At 40.2% G+C, this 18482-nt stretch overlaps 1 protein-coding gene across 3 annotated transcripts in view; it reads left to right on the top strand.

The window, feature by feature from the left end:
• The window catches only part of USP47 (ubiquitin specific peptidase 47), a 49171-nt gene that overhangs the window by 21745 nt on the left and 8944 nt on the right, over positions 1 to 18482 (top strand). For 2 of the 3 annotated variants that reach the window (XM_035119002.2, XM_035119021.2), the window contains 12 exons: positions 6944 to 7039; positions 7146 to 7298; positions 10224 to 10391; positions 12435 to 12566; positions 13419 to 13495; positions 13853 to 13908; positions 14372 to 14484; positions 15508 to 15612; positions 15971 to 16178; positions 16419 to 16534; positions 16723 to 16842; positions 17151 to 17931. In XM_035119002.2, the coding sequence (XP_034974893.1) occupies positions 6944 to 7039; positions 7146 to 7298; positions 10224 to 10391; positions 12435 to 12566; positions 13419 to 13495; positions 13853 to 13908; positions 14372 to 14484; positions 15508 to 15612; positions 15971 to 16178; positions 16419 to 16534; positions 16723 to 16842; positions 17151 to 17931 (2125 nt within the window). The remainder of the gene's footprint in view (positions 1 to 6943; positions 7040 to 7145; positions 7299 to 10223; positions 10392 to 12434; positions 12567 to 13418; positions 13496 to 13852; positions 13909 to 14371; positions 14485 to 15507; positions 15613 to 15970; positions 16179 to 16418; positions 16535 to 16722; positions 16843 to 17150; positions 17932 to 18482) is intronic. The other variant, XM_035119011.2, reaches the window with a different exon arrangement.

The following is an 18482-nucleotide window of genomic DNA, read 5'->3' as shown; positions in this document are numbered from 1 at the left end:
TCCCTAGCATAGCGCTAGTGTAGGAGAAGCTGTTCCTCTCCCACTACTGCCTGGTGGGAGCACCCTGGCTTCTTGCTCTGGTGCAACACTATTGCTCTTGGAGATGAAACAAGAAGGATAACTTCTTCCTCTTTCTTAACCCTCTCTGGCCAGTGAACCATAAATGCTTTCTGCCCACCCCAGAACAACTGAACCAAACATCGGAAAATTGTTTAGTTTTAGCCATTTTCATATATTGTTAAATTTATCATACTATTTAGTATGTACAGGCAGCAGCCATTTAGAGTATGTCCAATGGATGTGTGATTTCCAATGTGTGGGTCCTTTTGGACCTGGAAGAGGGCTGGGGTGTGTGTGGCGGAGCATGCGTACGTGTGAGCTGCCAACATGTGCGGGGGCCAGGAACAGAATCGCCCCACACCCACCAGCAGTTTTACAGCAGGGTGTTGGATAACTTAAGGGCTTATAAATGTGACATTATCTAGTGAATAGAACTATTTTGAATGCCTCCCTATTTTGATTGGTATTAAGCTCACCATCAAGTCATCTTTTTAATTAACAGGCACCTATTCCCCTTGACTCTAGTGTATTTAAAAAAATATGTTGTAATAAGATCTACTGTCTTAAATGCTTTCTCTGAGGCGGGAGATAAAAAAATTAAGTCAATTAACTATCACAGGATGTGCATTTTGCTTGACTATTAACTACTGGAAACTTGCATAGATACCAACACTCATTCTGTCTGGTTGAAACAACATCTGTTTCTATCATGAATATCTGCACATGAGAATCAAGTTTATCATATGTTGAGGTTCTTCTAAATCTATTGTGTTGGAAACTGTGTCGATGCTCCACTTAGTCAAGTTCTCTTATATTTTTCCCTGAATTGTATTGTAAAGTTGGTTATTTGGGTAGTAGAAAATACTTTAGCTGTCTAGTCTTTAGCAGTTGGGAACTATGGAGGATACTTGCTTTTGGAGAAGGGAAAAATCGCATGTTTCTAAATGGAATTCTCTGAAGGTAGTATCCTCCATTGATCCACAGATAAGTAAGCAGTGGGCTCAAAGGTCATATCAATCACATAATGGGATCAACACATGCGCTAATAGGGCTTGTGGAAGGGAATGTAAAACTCTTAGATCTTGCTAGTCAGTTCCTGAGGGACTTGCCACAGGCGGCACTACCCAAAATAGGGAATCTAAGGAGGATACTACCTTCAAAGAACTCTAGCCTAGAGGTAAGTGATTTCTCATTTTTTAATAAAAGTAACAGAAAACATGTCAATTCCTGGGAAAAAGAAAAGGCCTGTCTTGTCACTGGTTGCCATTATACACTACAAAGAATTTATACTTGAAATTTCTAATAACATTATGGTAAATGGGATTTTTGAGAGAAATTGCAAGCTTAAGATATATCCAACTGTTTATTTCTGACTGCAAATCAAAATAGAGATTAAATTTCTTAACTGGCAGCTATTGGGGCTTCAACCTTTTATTGCGATGTCTGTTCGTAACTTGAAGATATAGTTTTGTTTACTATTCTGATCTCCCATTTTGTTTTGTTTTCTTTTGCATTATAGTATAGCTTCAGTGTTTGAAGAAACAACAATAGCTTTGTTGTGTTCAATATAAGTCCATGTAGAAGAGCAATTTTAAAAAATTAATTGCTTAAACCTTATGAAAAAATCAGTAATTTGCTGTTGGTTAAGCTAATGAATTGCAGGTTCCAAATACAAATCTGAAGAAAATGCTGAAAGAGGAAGTTTGTGCTGCTACTGTTTGTTTATAGAGGAGAACAAACATATTTAAGAATTGAAGTTATGGAACTGTTGCACTTGCATTAATATTGTACAGACGTGCAATATATTGCAATCCCATCTAGTTTTAAGTTTAAGTACAGTTTACGGCTTCACACATCAGAAAAGGGTTTAGGATGAAAAATACTAAAGAACCATCTTCCTTAGCTTCAGGGTAGTGGCATTGTGTAGGCATTACTGAACAGTCTAGGTTCTATTTTGACCTTGTCCAAATCAAGCTTTCCAAAGGACTTCTCCAAAAGCCTATTTCCCAAGCTGAAGTGGTGGTTTAAGATTAAAATAGGCCATCGTCTTGAAGGCGTATCCTTCATCAACCATGCTGAAGCTGAGCAGGTTTGTGTCTGGTCAGATGGGAGACTGACTAGAAACCTTACACACACAACTTTATGTACCATAGAAGAAAGATGCAAATGAGACTACTTATAAACTGCTTCAGTAGAAATGTCCTTGTGCCAGCTCTACATAAACTGTAGACCAGCAAGGTGATCGAAGCTCACCAGTCATACTTTGTGACTTTCCAGACAATTGATAATCACCCTGAGTTTTTTGTGTGTGCCAAGTGCCCAGCAAAAACAGTTCCTAGTTGACCACTATTTGTAGCTGGTAGGCTGCACCATCACCAAGCCAGAACTAGACTAAGATGCCATATTTTGGACACAGCACCTCATACTAGCATCTAGCCTCTGGTATGCATTCCACCCTACTTCTGAATCTATACTAACCTAGAAGTAAATCCTATTACATTCAACAGTAATAGCTCTGACTAGACAGGTTCTGGATGTTCCTGCGAATGTTAATCTATCTCCTTGTCCTTGATAGTAATATGAGAAATGAAGTACTTTGGGTGATCTAGTGTCACATTAGCTTCTGCAATGGGACGTCACCTTTCTCTTCTCCCCATGCAATACAAGGTCTGATCTGAAAGACCCACCACCACTAAGACACTGAAGCAGATTTAGGGGAACACTGGGAAGGGACGGACGCAGTCACAGACACACAATTGGATGTTGCTTTGAGGGAGCCTTTGGAGGCCAACTATGACATGGGATCTAACTACTAGAATAAATTTTAAATGGTTTGACTTTTCTATAATTTCTTCTTGACTTTCCTTGAGTCAGGACCACATTGAAAACCAACTTATGCCAGTTAATAGAGACATTTTGTTGGAAATAATATTTATAAAATACCTTTCAATTTCATTCATATAAGGCAGAAGCATCATAGAATCGTAGAACTGTAGAGTTGGAAGGAACCCTGAGGATCATCAAATCCAACCTCCTGTAATTATACAAAGTATAGAAAATTGTAGAAAGACGTAAAATACACAGCAGTCAAATATAACACATATTTTTAAAAAACTGATCTGTAAAAATCCCATTAAAATTACTTTGAGCATCACTTCCTCTTTGGTAAGCTCTAAAGTCATTAAATAATGCATTACCATTCATGAGTTTTTTCATTCAACTTTTGAAGATCCATAGGAGCATCACTTGTTTTTGTTTATATCTGTATATAGATCTATATCCATAGATATAGATCTATATAATAATATGGTTCCTTGTTGACTTGCACATCACACAGTCTACATAAATTTTACATAACCACTTTGTCAATCATACACATGCCATTTTTAATGAAAAATATGTAACACATTCTGTTGTACTGCATATTTCTATATCTGACTAATTTCTTCCCATATAATAAGATGTTGCTGGGAAAAAAAATACCTCAACTGTTTTGGTGCAGATTACTTAAGCATTCTAGTCAGCAATTGTTCCCTGAATGGCCTTATTAGCAGGTCATAGTTGTAGTCTAAAAATCTATATTTTGTACAGGTGATACGCATGCTTGCTTCAGAGTGCTTTATATTTCATAGAGTCAAAACTGCAAAATCTGTAATCCAATTAATAGTAATTGCCTTCTGATGCAAAGATTGTCGCTTATAATTGATTAAAAAATACTTCCTTGTACTCTGCAATATTTAGGTACAATCTTTTTTAAAAAAAACCAGTGGTGCAGAGGAGCCAAGTAGAGTAGTTCCGCCTACCTTCCCCATTATGGTTTGAAGAACAGTCCCTTTGTAAAGAGTTCTTCTCTCTCAACAATGACAGAATTTTTGTTTCTGTGGAAAAGCTGGGGCTGTAAAACCTTTGTTCTGTTTGTTCTTAGTGCTTCTCTGAGCTCTCAGAAATGGAGGGAGAAGGGATGAATTGGAGGCTTTTTGAAGACCTTCCCATATCCTTGATCTCCTCCCAAAGTGGGATCCATCAAACAACATGCTTTAGATAGTAATCTTATAAGCTGTGTACCAGCCATTTTGCAATTGGTGAGTTTTCTCTCCCATTAAGCCCCCTATTATTTATTTAGAAATCAGGGGACAGCTGTTGATCATGAGTGTAAGTAACTTTCAGAACTTTTAAAAATGTCCTTATCTGCCTTTAAATTACTCATTTTACAACATGACAAATGGTGTCTCTGATTTTACCTTCACACGTGAAGGTGCTTCTAGAATTCATGAGCCCAGTCTTCTGTCAGCTTTCAAGTTCAGTGTCTTAATATTTTTAGTTACTTTTGAATAAAAGACTCAACTGGCATAAATAGAAACTAACAGGTCCTATGCTCAGCATTTTTGACAAGTTGTTTCATACAACTCATAATCCCCCCCCCATATTATTCATAGTATTGGGAAGAAGAGAGAAATGGGGAATAATGCACTGAGAAAAAATAAGAATCTCTCTTAATTTCTTATGCTAAGGACTTCCAGTTGATATGTTCAAAACATACCTATTGTGCATGCACCGTTTGTGAGGTAGTCACACATGTCTCAAACCAGAAACATTGCCTTATTTTATTAAGGGATTTCTGTACCATCCTTCAGCTTTCATTTTCTGAGTGGTGTGTGTATAGTGATAAACATATTAATACAAAGATATAATCAAACCACTGAAAGCATAAAATCCTTGTAAAAACACACTAAAAGCACAGGAGAATAAAAAGGTCTTTTACTACTGGCCAAAAATGCAGTGCCATCTTTTTGGCACCAGGTGAGTTTTCCTGGACCTCCAGGGACAGGACACTGCTACTGGAAATGCCCTGTCCCTTGCTGCCACTTGCCTTACCTCAACTGTGGAGAGGCCCTTGGAGAAGGTCATTAATGCATAGTCAAATTTATACATTTGTATTACTTGGAGTGACTTACAACAACTAAAAAACTACAAAGCATATGAAATGGAACGGTATGTGGGAGTAGGTATTTCTTGACACCCAAGTGTTAAGTACTGAGGCATGCTTCACTGTTGCCTACATCTCAGAAGAGTCCACCCTCTGTTTCTTAATGAGTCACAGATTTAGTGTACCAACTAGCTAGAAAAAGCCAATTATAATAATTTATTATTTATACCCCGCCCATCTGGCCGGGTTCCCCAGCCACTCTGGGCGGCTTCCAACAAAACATTAAAATACAGAAATCCATCAAACATTAAAAGCTTCCCTGAACAGGGCTGCCTTGAGATGCCTTCTAAAGGTCTGGTAGTTGTTGTTCTCTTTGACCTCTAGTGGGAGGGCATTCCACAGGGTGGGTGCCACTACCGAGAAGGCCCTCTGCCAAGCTGAGCAATGGCTTGTTGCATTTATTTACCATTAAATTGGCACCTTTTATATAAGGATTTATTGAATGATCTAATCACACCCATAGTATATACACTGCAAAACTATCTGGGACAAAATGATGCCAAAACTGGTTCATGCAGAATGGGAAACCTGTAATAAATCTGAAGAAACGGGAAAGTTGTACCTGACTCCATTTGAGCAGATGGAATAAATGGTTCAACTGGAGAGGTTTTTTTCAGCACACTGGCCCAAAATTGATTATGCATCTTGGGACAGCACCGCCAGAGGATTTACTTCACTATATTCTTGAATGTCAGCTTTATTCTGATATTAGAACCTTTACTAAGGAGCATTAAATATTAGAGAATAAAAGAAAAAAGTTTCCTACAAGGGACTAATCTATGTGACATGAAAAGTAGTCACCTTTGTGACAAAAGCCTCCAGCCTCAGGGAAAGGGATTTGGAATCCATTTCAGACAACTGATAGAATGAATTTATGTCCTTAGAACTGAGAAATCTATCTACCCTATTTTCAATTTTTAGTTTTAGCAACAATTAAAACATTCTGTATTATTTGGGGTTTCAATATATTTTGCTTTTATGCAGAATTTAAATGTAGGTTATATTCTTTTTTGATATGGTATACGGCAGTGCTTTTTTCCTAGAAAAACAGGTGCTGGTACTCACTGTGAAGTTGTTTCAGTAAGTGCCACACTTTTAACAACAAAATAGAGGTGCTAGTACTGTGTACCCTTCAGTATCCCCTGACTACAGACTAATTCAGTAAATTCTACTCCATTGGGCAGCTGCCTCTGTGGTTTTAGGCTTACCAGAAAAATGAATTTCTTATTCTGCTTTCATACCTGACAGTGCACACACATTTTTCCATATATGGAGCTTTTTAATCTGTGTTAGAAAAATTGCAAGCATAAGCCACCTCTCTTATATATCCATGGAATGAAATAAAGTTAGGCTGTTGGCAGTTTATACACTGAAATAGGCATATTCTGTTTAATGGGACTTAATATACACTTAGCTATGTGCAGAACTGAAATCTAAGATTTCAGATTAATATGACAAAACCTTTAAGAGATGACTGAACAGAATTAATACCTTTTAAAATATGTCCTCTGCTTTATTTTGCACTTGTTCCTGAAAGATCAAGGCCATCTTTAAACCAGGGGGGTAAGGCCATGAAACTGCTGACTGTGCCACTGTGGCTTAATGTGATGTGCAAGATAACAGACTAAGATTGTTCACAAAACCTAATTCTGATGGAACCATCAATTTGTTAATAAAATGTGATGTGTTATTGATCATGATTTGACTGCTTACCTAAGGCAGAATGCAAAAGTTGTTTACCTGTGAGTTTTTTCCTCCCTAACCCAGTAGCTGCTCTTTTTTATTTTGTTTATGGATTTAAAATATTAAATTACCTGTTAAATGAACTTTGCTTGTTGCACAGTTCCACATTATCTGTCTCAGCAGCTGCTTATCTTTTCCTCTCCACTTGATTAGGAGGAAGCTTTACATGCTTTCATTCAGCCTGAGATCCTTGATGGCCCCAATCAGTACTTCTGTGAACGGTGTAAGAAGAAATGTGATGCAAGGAAGGTAATAAATGCCTTTTGACGGAACTCAAACTCTGGACTAACTGGATATATATCCTTGATATTTATCATTGCCTTTTTTCTCTCTTTTTTTGCCTTATGTTTTCCAGGGCTTGCGATTTTTGCATTTTCCCTATCTGCTGACCTTGCAGCTAAAGAGATTTGACTTTGATTACACCACTATGCACAGGATAAAACTCAATGACCGTATGACATTTCCTGAAGAGCTAGACATGGGCTCATTTATCGATATTGAAGATGAGGTAACAAGCCACATGCTGGTTGTGTTTTAAGAATTATCTTTATCTCTCAAATGTAGTTTTGTTGGCCTGAGTATCAAACAAAAATCATTTTGAAATCTGTTCCCAGTATTAATGCCTAAACATATCATTTTTCCCTTTTTGAAATTCTTGGTAAACATTAAACACTGGCTTGTTGCTGTGATACCTGGTTTTAAAAATTTTCAATCCCAGATGAAAACACCCATTAAAAATAATTATAATCTAGCCCTCACTATGGAACCAAGTCGGTACTTCTTGTATGTTTGGTCCATCAGAGAGATTCACTGGTGGAAGAGTGGAGGTGATATTTGCCACTCTGCCCCCTCCCCCTGCAAATACCTTCTTGTTCTGGAAGATTCTCCCAGCCCTCTGGAGATTATTCTCAGAGGGGCTGCAAGATGGAGGGGGAAATGGCAGAAAACGCCCCCCCCCCACTTCTGCTAGAGGCTGCCTCCACTGGCTTAGAAGCTCTTTGATTACAAAGGGACACCACTGGCTGTAACCAGTGAGCTGAGCTGTCTGTAGTTAAATCTGCCTTGTGCTTTACTGGAAACTTGAGGTTCACCAACAGGATCCAGACGCAAAATAGTCCATGGATGTAGGAATATAGTTTGAATAAAGGAACAGAGGAACCCTGAGGACATACAGAATAAAATTCCTGGCCTGAGTATCAGACTTGAGCTCATCATTCTTTCATGCCAAAAATCCAGATTTCTTTATTTCAGCAGGGATTTTTTTAAAGGGGACAGCCTTTTAGCTGTTTCTGTTCCTCTTGTAAAACAACTACCGTGTTTCCCCCTTTTTAAGACACCGTCTTATGACTTTTTTTCCTCAAAAAAACACACGGTGTCTTATTTTCAGGGGATGTCTAATTTTTTTAATTATGTTTTTATGGTACCTCAAGGCCTCCTTGGCCGGGCCGGGCCGAGGGCTCGGGGTGCTGCTGGGTGCTCTGCATGGTGCTGCTGGGCGCTCTGCGCGGCGCTGCAGCAGCAGCAGGTTCCAGGCACCGAGGCGACAGGTCGCTGGCTCTTTGCTCTGCCCAGCGCTGCCGGGCGCTCGGCGCTGCGGAGCGCTCCGCCCTGCAGCCGCCGATTCCAGCGGCGGGGCGGCAGGTCTCCTCGGCCGGGCCGGGAAGAGGCCAGGCCGCTGGCTCGGCGCTCCGCCCGCTGCAGGGTGCTCCGAGCACTCGGCGCTGCAGAGCGCTCCGAGCACTCGGCGCTGCAGAGCGCTCCGCTTTGCAGCCGCCGATTCCGGCGGCGGGGCGGCAGACCTCCTCGGCTGGGACAGGAAGAGGCCAGGCTGTTGGCTTGGCGCTCTGCCCGCTCTGCCCTGCAGCCGCCGATTCCAGCGGCGGGGCGGCAGGTCTCCTCAGCCGGGCCAGGAAGAGGCCAGGCCGCTGGCTCGGGGCTCGGCGGCGCGGCAGACCTCCTCGGCTGGGGCAGGAAGAGGCCTGGCTGTTGGCTTGATGCTCCGCCCGCTGCAGGGCGCTCCGAGCGCTCGGCGCTGCGGAGCGCTCTGCTCTGCAGCCACCGATTCCGGCGGCGGGGCGGCAGACCTCCTCGGCTGGGGCAGGAAGAGGCCTGGCTGTTGGCTTGATGCTCCGCCCGCTGCAGGGCGCTCCGAGCGCTCGGCGCTGCAGGGCGCTCCGAGCGCTCGGCGCTGCGGAGCGCTCTGCCCTGCAGCCGCCGATTCCAGCGGCGGGTCGGCAGGTCTCCTCAGCCGGGCCAGGAAGAGGCCAGGCCGCTGGCTCGGCGCTCCGCCCGCTACCGGGCTGGGCAAAAAAAGAGAAAGAGGCTAGGCCGCTGGCTCGGTGCTCCGCTCTGCAGCCGCGGCAGGTCGATCCTATGCAGAGCGAACCTTCATCTGCCCGCGCTTCAGCATGCGGGACCCGGGAGACGCTGCAGCGGGGAGAAGAGGCAGCGGTGGCAAAGGGGGAGGGGGAGGAGGCGGTGGAGGGCTCGGTGCTCCGGCTTCGCCTCCTTTCCTCGGTGGTGGTTCCGGAAGAGGGAGCGGGGGAGGGGAATGCGGCAGGCGCGCAAAAACTAAACTAACTAAAACAACAACAGGGGGATGAAGAGCGTGCGGGGTGGCAGCAGTGGCGATAGCGAGGCTGGCCACCCTCAGGAGCGCTATCCAGGGCCGTCTTAGGTATGGCTTATTTTCGGGGTGTGGCTTATATTTCTCAAATGCTTGAAAATCCTGCTACGTCTTATATTATGACTACGTCTTAAAAAGGGGGAAACACGGTAGAAACCCTTGCCAGTCTGCTATAGAGTACAGAGTCCTCAGAATTGATCTGCCTTCTGCTGACTCCTGTGCAAAAGGCTATTATTGTATTGTCTTATATCTTTATCCAAGGGGGTAGAAAAATCAATGAAGTGTAGCGACATCTTAGCAGCTAAGAAATTTATTATGACACAGTTCTGCGAAAGCTTATGGCATGATAAATTTGTTCATTAAGGTGTGACCACAGCTTATTTTAAACTTTTATGTTACAATTGAACAGTTCAGAGGTCAGTGAACAGACAAAGAAACCATGTGCAGAGCGTTCCCATGGGCATCTATAATGCCCTATTTTCCCTTGGCCCTACATGTACACATGATCATGTATGCAGGTAGTACAAGGAATGAGGAGAGGCACTCAAACCTATTTCCCCTGCCTCTGTTCATGCATATTTGGGGGCTCTTGAGTCCTTGGGAATCCATCCTTTGTACTTTGAATCCTAGTACTTTGAACTAGATTGGGTCTATGGAACTCTTTATGTTGAAGCATAAGAAATCTTAAGGAATGTGTCTAATGTTTATGTAGTATTCAAGAGTACAGCACGAACATTACATACAAAGTTCATCAGATGTATAGGTCCTTAATATTTTCTAAACTGCTTCTGGTTACTTATTTTTAAGAAGTCTCCTCAAACAGAGAGCTGCACTGACAGTGGAGCAGAGAATGAAGGCAGTTGTCATAGTGATCAGATGAGCAATGATTTTTCAAATGATGATGGGGTTGATGAAGGAATATGTCTGGAAAGCAATAGTACTGCTGAAAGGATTTCAAAAGCTGCCAGTGAAAAGGTACTTTGTAAAAATGGCTATGTGTGATTTGCTCCACCCAATAATTGATCATGGTTTTAAAATGTATGCCTTATTGAGAGAGTTCTGTTATGCTATCAATGAATAATACATATTCCAGAATTTAGAATTGTAGAGGAATCTCGACTAGATCATCCAACCTCTGGTTAAAAACCTCCAAGAAAGAAGAAGCTACCACCTCCCATGAGAGTCTTCTCCACTGTTGAACAGCTCTTACTGTCAGAAAGTTCTTCTGATGTTTAGTGGGAATTTCCTTTATTGTCACTTGAATCCATTGGTTTGGGTTCCAGCCTCTGGAAGCGGAGCTTCATCCTCCATATGACAGCCTTTAGATATTTGAAGATTGCTATCATATCTCCTCTCAATCTCCTCTTTAGCAGGTTAAACATACCAAATTCCCTCAACTTTTCCTCATAAGTCTTGGTTTCCAGACCCTTGATTATCTTGGTATTATCATCTGCACACATTCCAGCTTGTCAATATCCTCCTTAAATTGTGCCCAGTACACAGTACTCCTGGTATGGTCTGACCAAGGCAAAATAGAGCAGGACTATTACAGTCATACCTTGGTTTAAGTACGCTTCGGTTTGAGTATTTTCAGTTTAAGTACTCCGTGGACCCGTCTGGAACGGATTAATCCACTTTCCATTACTTTCAATGGGAAAGTTCGCTTCAGGTTAAGTACGCTTCAGGTTAAGTACAGACTTCCGGAACCAATTGTGTACTTAAACCGAGTTACCACTGTACTTCCTTTGATTGAAACTCTATATTTTTGTTGACATTAAATCCCTTTACAAGCTTACAGTGTAAAACTGGCCTGTCAGATGTTGAAAATTCTGAAGAAAAACATGACTACGGTTTCATGCCTGTATGGTCAAGTCAAAATTGTAGTGCTTGGATCAGAAGGCAGAACTAATCTTCATGATATCTACATAATAACATGATATACATAATGTGGGGATAGCAAAGTCATTACCCAATCTAGGAAAATTCCTTCCCCCAGAGATGACCATTAATTGTTTCATATAGTGCAAGGAGGAGGAACAGCAGTATTGGCTAAAAGTTACCAGTTTGCTATGAGGATGGGGCTGCTTCCCTGCATCAATATAAAAACTAGCTGCTGTCCAGAAAACTTGGTATACAACTGGCTGGAATAATGTGTTTGAAATATTAGAAATGGTTCATAAGCTGTCTTCAGTGTCAATACCACAATCCAATGCTGTTTACTATACTAATAAATTGGTGAAGGAAGAGAAATGGTTTAAATGTTTTTAGATGGTATTATGACTATGTTAGAGGACAGGGTCATAATCTGAAAATTTTCTACAATTTTTTGAAATGTGCCATTCCAGAAGTATTCTGATAGATACTCATAGGTGTTGGTTAAACATCCATGGAAAGGAGTTACTGTATATTCCTGCGTATAAGACTACTTTTTAACCCGGGAAAATCTTCTCAAAAGTTGGGGGTGGTCTTATACGCTGGAATATACGGTACTTAATGGTGTGGTAGCTACTAAGTAATAAATTTGAAGTATTAGTACTAACCTTTTAGAGCAGGCCTCCCCAAACTGCGGCCCTCCAGATGTTTTGGCCTACAACTCTCATGATCCCTAGCTAAGAGGACCAGTGGTCAGGGATGATGGGAATTGTAGTCCAAAACATCTGGAGGGCCGAAGTTTGGAAATGCCTGTTTTAGAGCATAGTTACAGGTAGGTAGCCGTGTTGGTCTGCCGTAGTCGAAACAAAAAAAACTAATAAATCCTTCCAGTAGCACCTTAGAGACCAACTAAGTTTGTTATTGGTATGAGCTTTCATGTGGCATGCACATACCAATAACAAATTTAGTTGGTCTCTAAGGTGCTACTGGAAGGAATTTTTTTTTATTCTTTTAGGGCATGGTTGCTATAATCAAGAGAGATACCGTCAAACTTGAACAAATCTTAAAATTTAATTTTATATAATCCTGCAAAAAATAATAATTGTAGCCCTTTTCTGAACAATGCTCATTTCTATCGTCTCACAGAATTCATTATTATATGAACTGTTTTCTGTCATGGTTCATTCGGGAAGTGCAGCTGGAGGCCATTACTATGCATGCATAAAATCTTTTACTGATGATCAATGGTACAGCTTCAATGATCAACATGTTAGCAAGGTAAGTTAATTGTTTTATATTCGGTTTCCAGTCACTGAGACATAGTGCCTGCACTCATGTAACTATAATGGCAGCACCCATAAGCTAGTGGGACATATTCATAGGCTTGGGGTAGGGGATCATGAAGATTGCAGTTCAAAAAACCATTCAAATTCCAAAGCAAATGCAGTTAATTCTCTATATTGCAGGTAGGAAAGGACTGTGGCTGTGGCAGACTGCCTTTTGTGTGTGTGTGTGTTTGTTCAGCTTTATTGTCAGTCACCCTGAAGCTGGGGTACACAGACATAAAATAAAAAACTAAAAACTTGTAAGTTGACAGTTCTAGTTAAAATAGAACGGGGAAGGGAAGATATATAATGTGTTGCTTTTGGGGTGTTTGTTTATTGAATTCATATCCCGTCCTTCCTCCCGAAGGAACCCAAGGGCAGCAAACACCATGACAATCAAGGAAAGACAAAGTTGCCAAAACAAAAATTGCTACTTCTCCTTATCCTACTGAAAAGCCAATTGTAGCATTTATGAGCACAATACCCTTCAAGTCTTTATAATGATACACAAGGCCCTCAAAAACTTCAGGCAGCAGGTTATGGTCAAGTTTCATCAACCTACAATAAGGCAGACTGCCTTAAGATAGTCCTGTAGTGCAGTTTATTCCGCATACTGTGGGGTAGGGTCTGAGTCTGCTTGCCACAACATTTGTCTAGAGACATTAGATGGGGTTTGGGCTAAAGTGGAGAGAATAGCTTATATCAGCCCTGTAATGTAGCCCATAATTAATATTGAAGCTTAGATATGCTACTGTAGCTGATGAAGTAATTAACAGGGAAAATCACGTGACATCTTTTCCCCTAGATAACTCATGAAGACATTAAGAAAACTTATGGTGGAACATCTGGAAGCAGAGGGTATTATTCCAGTGCTTTTGCAAGGTTAGGAAAGTTTAAATACACTGTAAAAATTGTACTGTATAGTTCAACTGAATTTTCTGAATTAATATAATTATATTCAGAGTTATGGATAAAAGGTTTCTCAGTATGTACTGTTGACTTGAATATTTGTGTCTCCCCCCTCAAAATACTTTGATTTCACCCTTAGGTAGTCTCTAGCCTAATCAAAGAGGTGGTTTTTTTATTGCTAGGTCTTGAGGTCCACTATGCTAATTGTAAAAAGTGTTTGTGTTATTAAGACTTAAGTATGTTTATACACATTTAGTTTAGATATTGTGTGCAGGTGTGGTTTTTCCCCCACATCCACAATAGATACTGACTCTGAAATCTTTCCAACAGCTCTACAAATGCATACATGCTTATATATAGACTGAAGGATACAACGAGGAATGCAAGTAAGTGGTGGTTTTCATAAATATAGTTTCATATTTCACAACAAATAAAACTGCAGAAATGAGTAAAGACAACTGTCCCTTTTAAAATATAAATTAATTCACACCCTCCCCCCCCCAAGTTTCCTACAAAACCAGTGTCTTTCCTTACACAAATACTTATAAAATGCAAGTCAGGGCATGTGTGTGTGGGGGGGGGAGAGTTAAAACAGTACAACAGATAAAATTACATAGAGAATTTAAAGGTATGGTGTTTCTGCTGTTGGCCTTGAGATGGTCTTGAAGGCGCATGATGCAGCTCTGCTGCTAAGGCTAAGGGGATATGTGTCAGTACTGTTTATATGAAAGGCTGCCTGGAAGCAGTTATGTAAGGTGGTTTGATCTCTATTTTAGATGAAGAATAAGCAAAGTACTGAACGTTCTGAAAGAGTAGCTCATTTGAACTTTTGCCTATTTGCATTGTTAGAGTTCCTAGAAGTGACTGAATATCCAGAGCACATTAAAAGACTCGTAGAAAAAGAAAAGGAGTTGGAAGAACAAGAAAAGAGACAACGTGAAATAGAGCGCAATACTTGCAAGGTTTGTTCTGACATGTTTTATCTCAATAGAATTTGTGCTTTCACATGTGGTGGGATTGTGCATTGACTTCCCCCTCCCCATGGAAATCAGTCAAGACTCAATCCCAAATTAAGACAGCCATCACCAACTCCAGATGTTGTGATTTTCTTCTTCTTTTAAAATATAAAGATGATTAATTTAGAGAGGAATATTAAGGTCCAGTACCGAGGGCCTTCTCGGTGGTGGTGCCCGCCCTGTGGAACACCCTCCCATCAGATGTCAAAGAGAAAAACAGCTAACAGATTTTTAGAAGACATCTGAAGGCAGCCCTGTTTAGGGAGGCTTTTAATGTTTAATAGATTATTTCATTTCATTTTTCTGTTGGAAGCCGCCCAGAGTGGTTGGGGAAATTCCCATTGAAATTGAATGCATGTTTCTAATTAAGCAGTGTTTTTTCATTAAAGAAAAAATAAATAAATTAATCTACAAATTCCAGTAGTTTCATGGAAATTCTTTTGTAGAGCCAAAATGAGCTATTTTTTTAAAATTTGCATGAAAATATTGCAAAATTCATGGGTGTGAATAAATGCATCTCTTCAGTTTGCAAGAAACACACACTGAGTAAAAGGAGATTTTTAACTCTAAGTAGAAATTCCCTTTTAATGTGAAGAGATGACTTTCTGTATCCTGTAGTATTTGTCTCCACAAAAGAGGTGTAATATATGCAGATCAGTTACATCAGAGGTCATTGATACCTGAATTGCCTGCATGTTCTCACTTGATGCTGTGCTAACAAATTACTGTTACACTATAGATTTCTAGGGACCTAGTTTGCCCAAGTACAGTAGGTCTAAATTTTCATTAATTGCCTTGTTTGACAATTGCCCTCTGTGAACCCACCTTCTGCTCAAAATGGTTGTGCATAGAGCATATTTCTCTAAACATTGCTAGATACTACTACTGCATTTTTATAATTTCATAGATCATACCTATCAAATGTATTCAAATCTATTTGACTTGATCCTTTTGTTTATGACTATACAGATAAAATTGTTCTGTTTGCATCCTGTGAAACAAATAATGATGGAGAATAAACTAGAAGTTCACAAGGACAAGACTCTGAAGGAAGCTGTCGAGATAGCTTACAAGGTACAGTATAATGTATTTCAGATTGTAATTTATACACTGGGTATAAATCCATGTATTCATGGTAAACCTTAACTAATTAGCTGAGTCTTCATTAGACAATAGCAATACTGAAAGTAGAATTTTCCTGGTCCACTTTTTAGTAGGGCTGAGGGGAATCTTGACATGTCTAGACTGAGCATGCAAACACCTCTTAACATTATATTTATTTTTCATATTTTCTTAAACTCAAGGTGGCAAGAACCAGTTGATCAAATTGTAAAACTTGAAATAATAGTTCCCTTTTACTCCAGTTTTGACTGAACGCCTGCTCAGAATTTACTGTACATTTCAAGGAATTATTATTCATCTTTGCATTTAGATAATGGATTTAGAAGAAGCAGTTCCCCTGGATTGCTGTCGTCTTGTTAAATATGATGAGTTCCACGACTATTTGGAGCGATCATATGAAGGAGAAGAGGACACTCCAATGGGAATCTTGCTTGGAGGTGTTAAATCAACATACATGTTTGATCTGCTCCTGGAAACAAGGCGACCTGACCAAGCTTTCCAGTGTTACAAACCTGGTGGTAAGTAATATTTCTTAAATATTCCCTGTGTATGAATGAGAAACATTAATTCCTTCAATAAACATGCTTAATTTAGCTAAACAGAGAGATCTGAAATCATTTTATAAAATTATGCTATGTGCTTTATCTGAAGAGATATTAATTTATCTACTAAATGGCTGCAGCTGTTGCGATGATGACCTTTCTTTTTTTCATGTAATGTGTCTTCATGTGTGATAATTTATTTTCTTATTCTGATAGAAGTCATGGTAAAAGTTCATGTTGTTGACCTAAAGCAAGAAACTGTGGTTCCTCCAATTAGTGTTCGTGCTTATTTGAACCAGACAGTTACGGAATTTAAGCATCTCATTTCAAAGGTAAATCAATTGCATCATCTTGTGTTATTACAAAGTTCACTCTTGCATGGGATTTCTGTTTTATAAAGATATAGCAATATCTATATTGTATAAAATGTACCCTGAAAAGAAATTATATGCAGATAATCGTTTTTTGTAAGCTGACTATAAAAAGATAAACAGTATCTTATTTCTTTCGGCCTCCTTAGACTGTACATTTGCCAGCTGAAACAATGCGGGTTGTGCTGGAACGTTGCTACAATGATTTGCGTCTCCTCGGTGTGGCTAACAAAACACTTAAAGCTGAAGGCTTTTTTAGGAGCAATAAAGTAAGATTTTATGTTAAATTAGTTTCATCTTGGGAAGTGCTAATGTTGTTTCTTAAATCCACTGTATGTCAACATGTGTTAAAAACAACAACCCTCTATCTCAAATAGCCTATGAAAACAAAATTAGATGGGGTGGCTTCCAGAGAATAACCATTGTCTAGATTTCAGCAGTATTGGCTAAGATCATAAACCTGTCCTGTAAGAATAACTTAATTGACAGATGCATCCTTTGTGTATTTCTGAGTGCTCTCTATATAAATTCCTTATGAAACAGAATTTTTCTTCTTCATTTCATCTCTATATTTTAGGTATTTATTGAAAGTTCAGAGTCTCAGGATCGACAATTGGCATTTACAGATTCACAGTTATGGAAACTCCTAGATCGGCATGCAAATACAATCAGACTGTACGTTTCATTACCAGAACAATCTCCTGGATCACAGTTCAGGCGGACAGTTTTACAGAAAGCCAGTGGAGACTCTGGAAATCTAGATGAAATATGTGAAAGAGTGAAAGGACCTCTAGGTAATATGAAATCAGTGGAAGCTATCCTAGAAGAAAGCACTGAAAAACTTAAAACCTTATCTCTACAGCAACAGCAGCAAGAAGGGGATAATGGAGACAGCAGCAAGAGCACAGAGGCAAGTGACTTTGAAAACATTGAATCTCCTTCAAACGAGGTAGACTCATCAGTATCAGCAGAAAACCGAGAACTTGAAAACCAAATACAGGTTTCTGATCCAGATAATTTCCAGTCAGAGGAGCGATCAGATTCTGATGTGAATAATGACAGGAGTACAAGTTCGGTGGACAGTGATATTCTTAGTTCCAGTCACAGCAGTGACACATTGTGCAATGTAGACAGCGCTGCTATACCCTTGGCCAATGGACTTGACTCACACAGCATAACAAGCAGTCGGAGATCCAAAGCCAACGAAGGGAAAAAAGAAACATGGGATACAGCTGAAGAGGATTCTGGAACCGACAGTGAATATGATGAAAGTGGGAAGAGCAGGGGAGAAGCACAATATATGTACTTCAAAGCAGAGCCCTACATTGCAGAAGAAGGTTCGGGAGAGGGGCAAAAATGTATGTATGAAAGGCAAAATATATCTTTTGAAATGTACATTTTTATTATTTTACATTTGCATGCCACCTTTCAACAAAATTTGTAAATTTACTCACACATGCATTTACAAAATGGAGAAAGATTCTCCTAGATACTCAGAGTGATATCCAATTTTGGCTCACCAGATGTGACAGAGCTTTCCTTTCCTCTTGTACACTGTATAGTCCGCTGCATCCCTGTAACTAATTTGGAGGGTCTGGTCCAAGGGTCAGCAAACTTTTTCAGCAGGGGGCCAGTCCACTGTCCCTCAGGCCTTGTGGGGGGCCAGACTATATTTTGAAGAAAAAAAATGAATGAATTCCTGTGCCCCACAGATAACCCAGAGATGCATTTTAAATAAAAGGACACATTCTACTCATGTAAAAAGACGCTGATTCCCAGACCGTCTGCGCACCAGATTTAGAGGGTGATTGGGCCGCATCCGGCCCCTGGGCCTTAGGTTGCCTACCCCTGGTCTGGTCCATCAATCCTCTAGAGAAGATTTTGGAGGTCTGCAGAGAGCTGCGGGATA

Source organism: Zootoca vivipara, chromosome 1, assembly GCF_963506605.1.
Source record: "Zootoca vivipara chromosome 1, rZooViv1.1, whole genome shotgun sequence".
In the NCBI taxonomy this organism is placed as follows: Eukaryota; Metazoa; Chordata; class Lepidosauria; order Squamata; family Lacertidae; genus Zootoca; species Zootoca vivipara.
The sequence above is the reverse complement of the archived record's forward strand: the minus strand, read 5'-3'. Positions and strand labels throughout refer to the sequence as shown.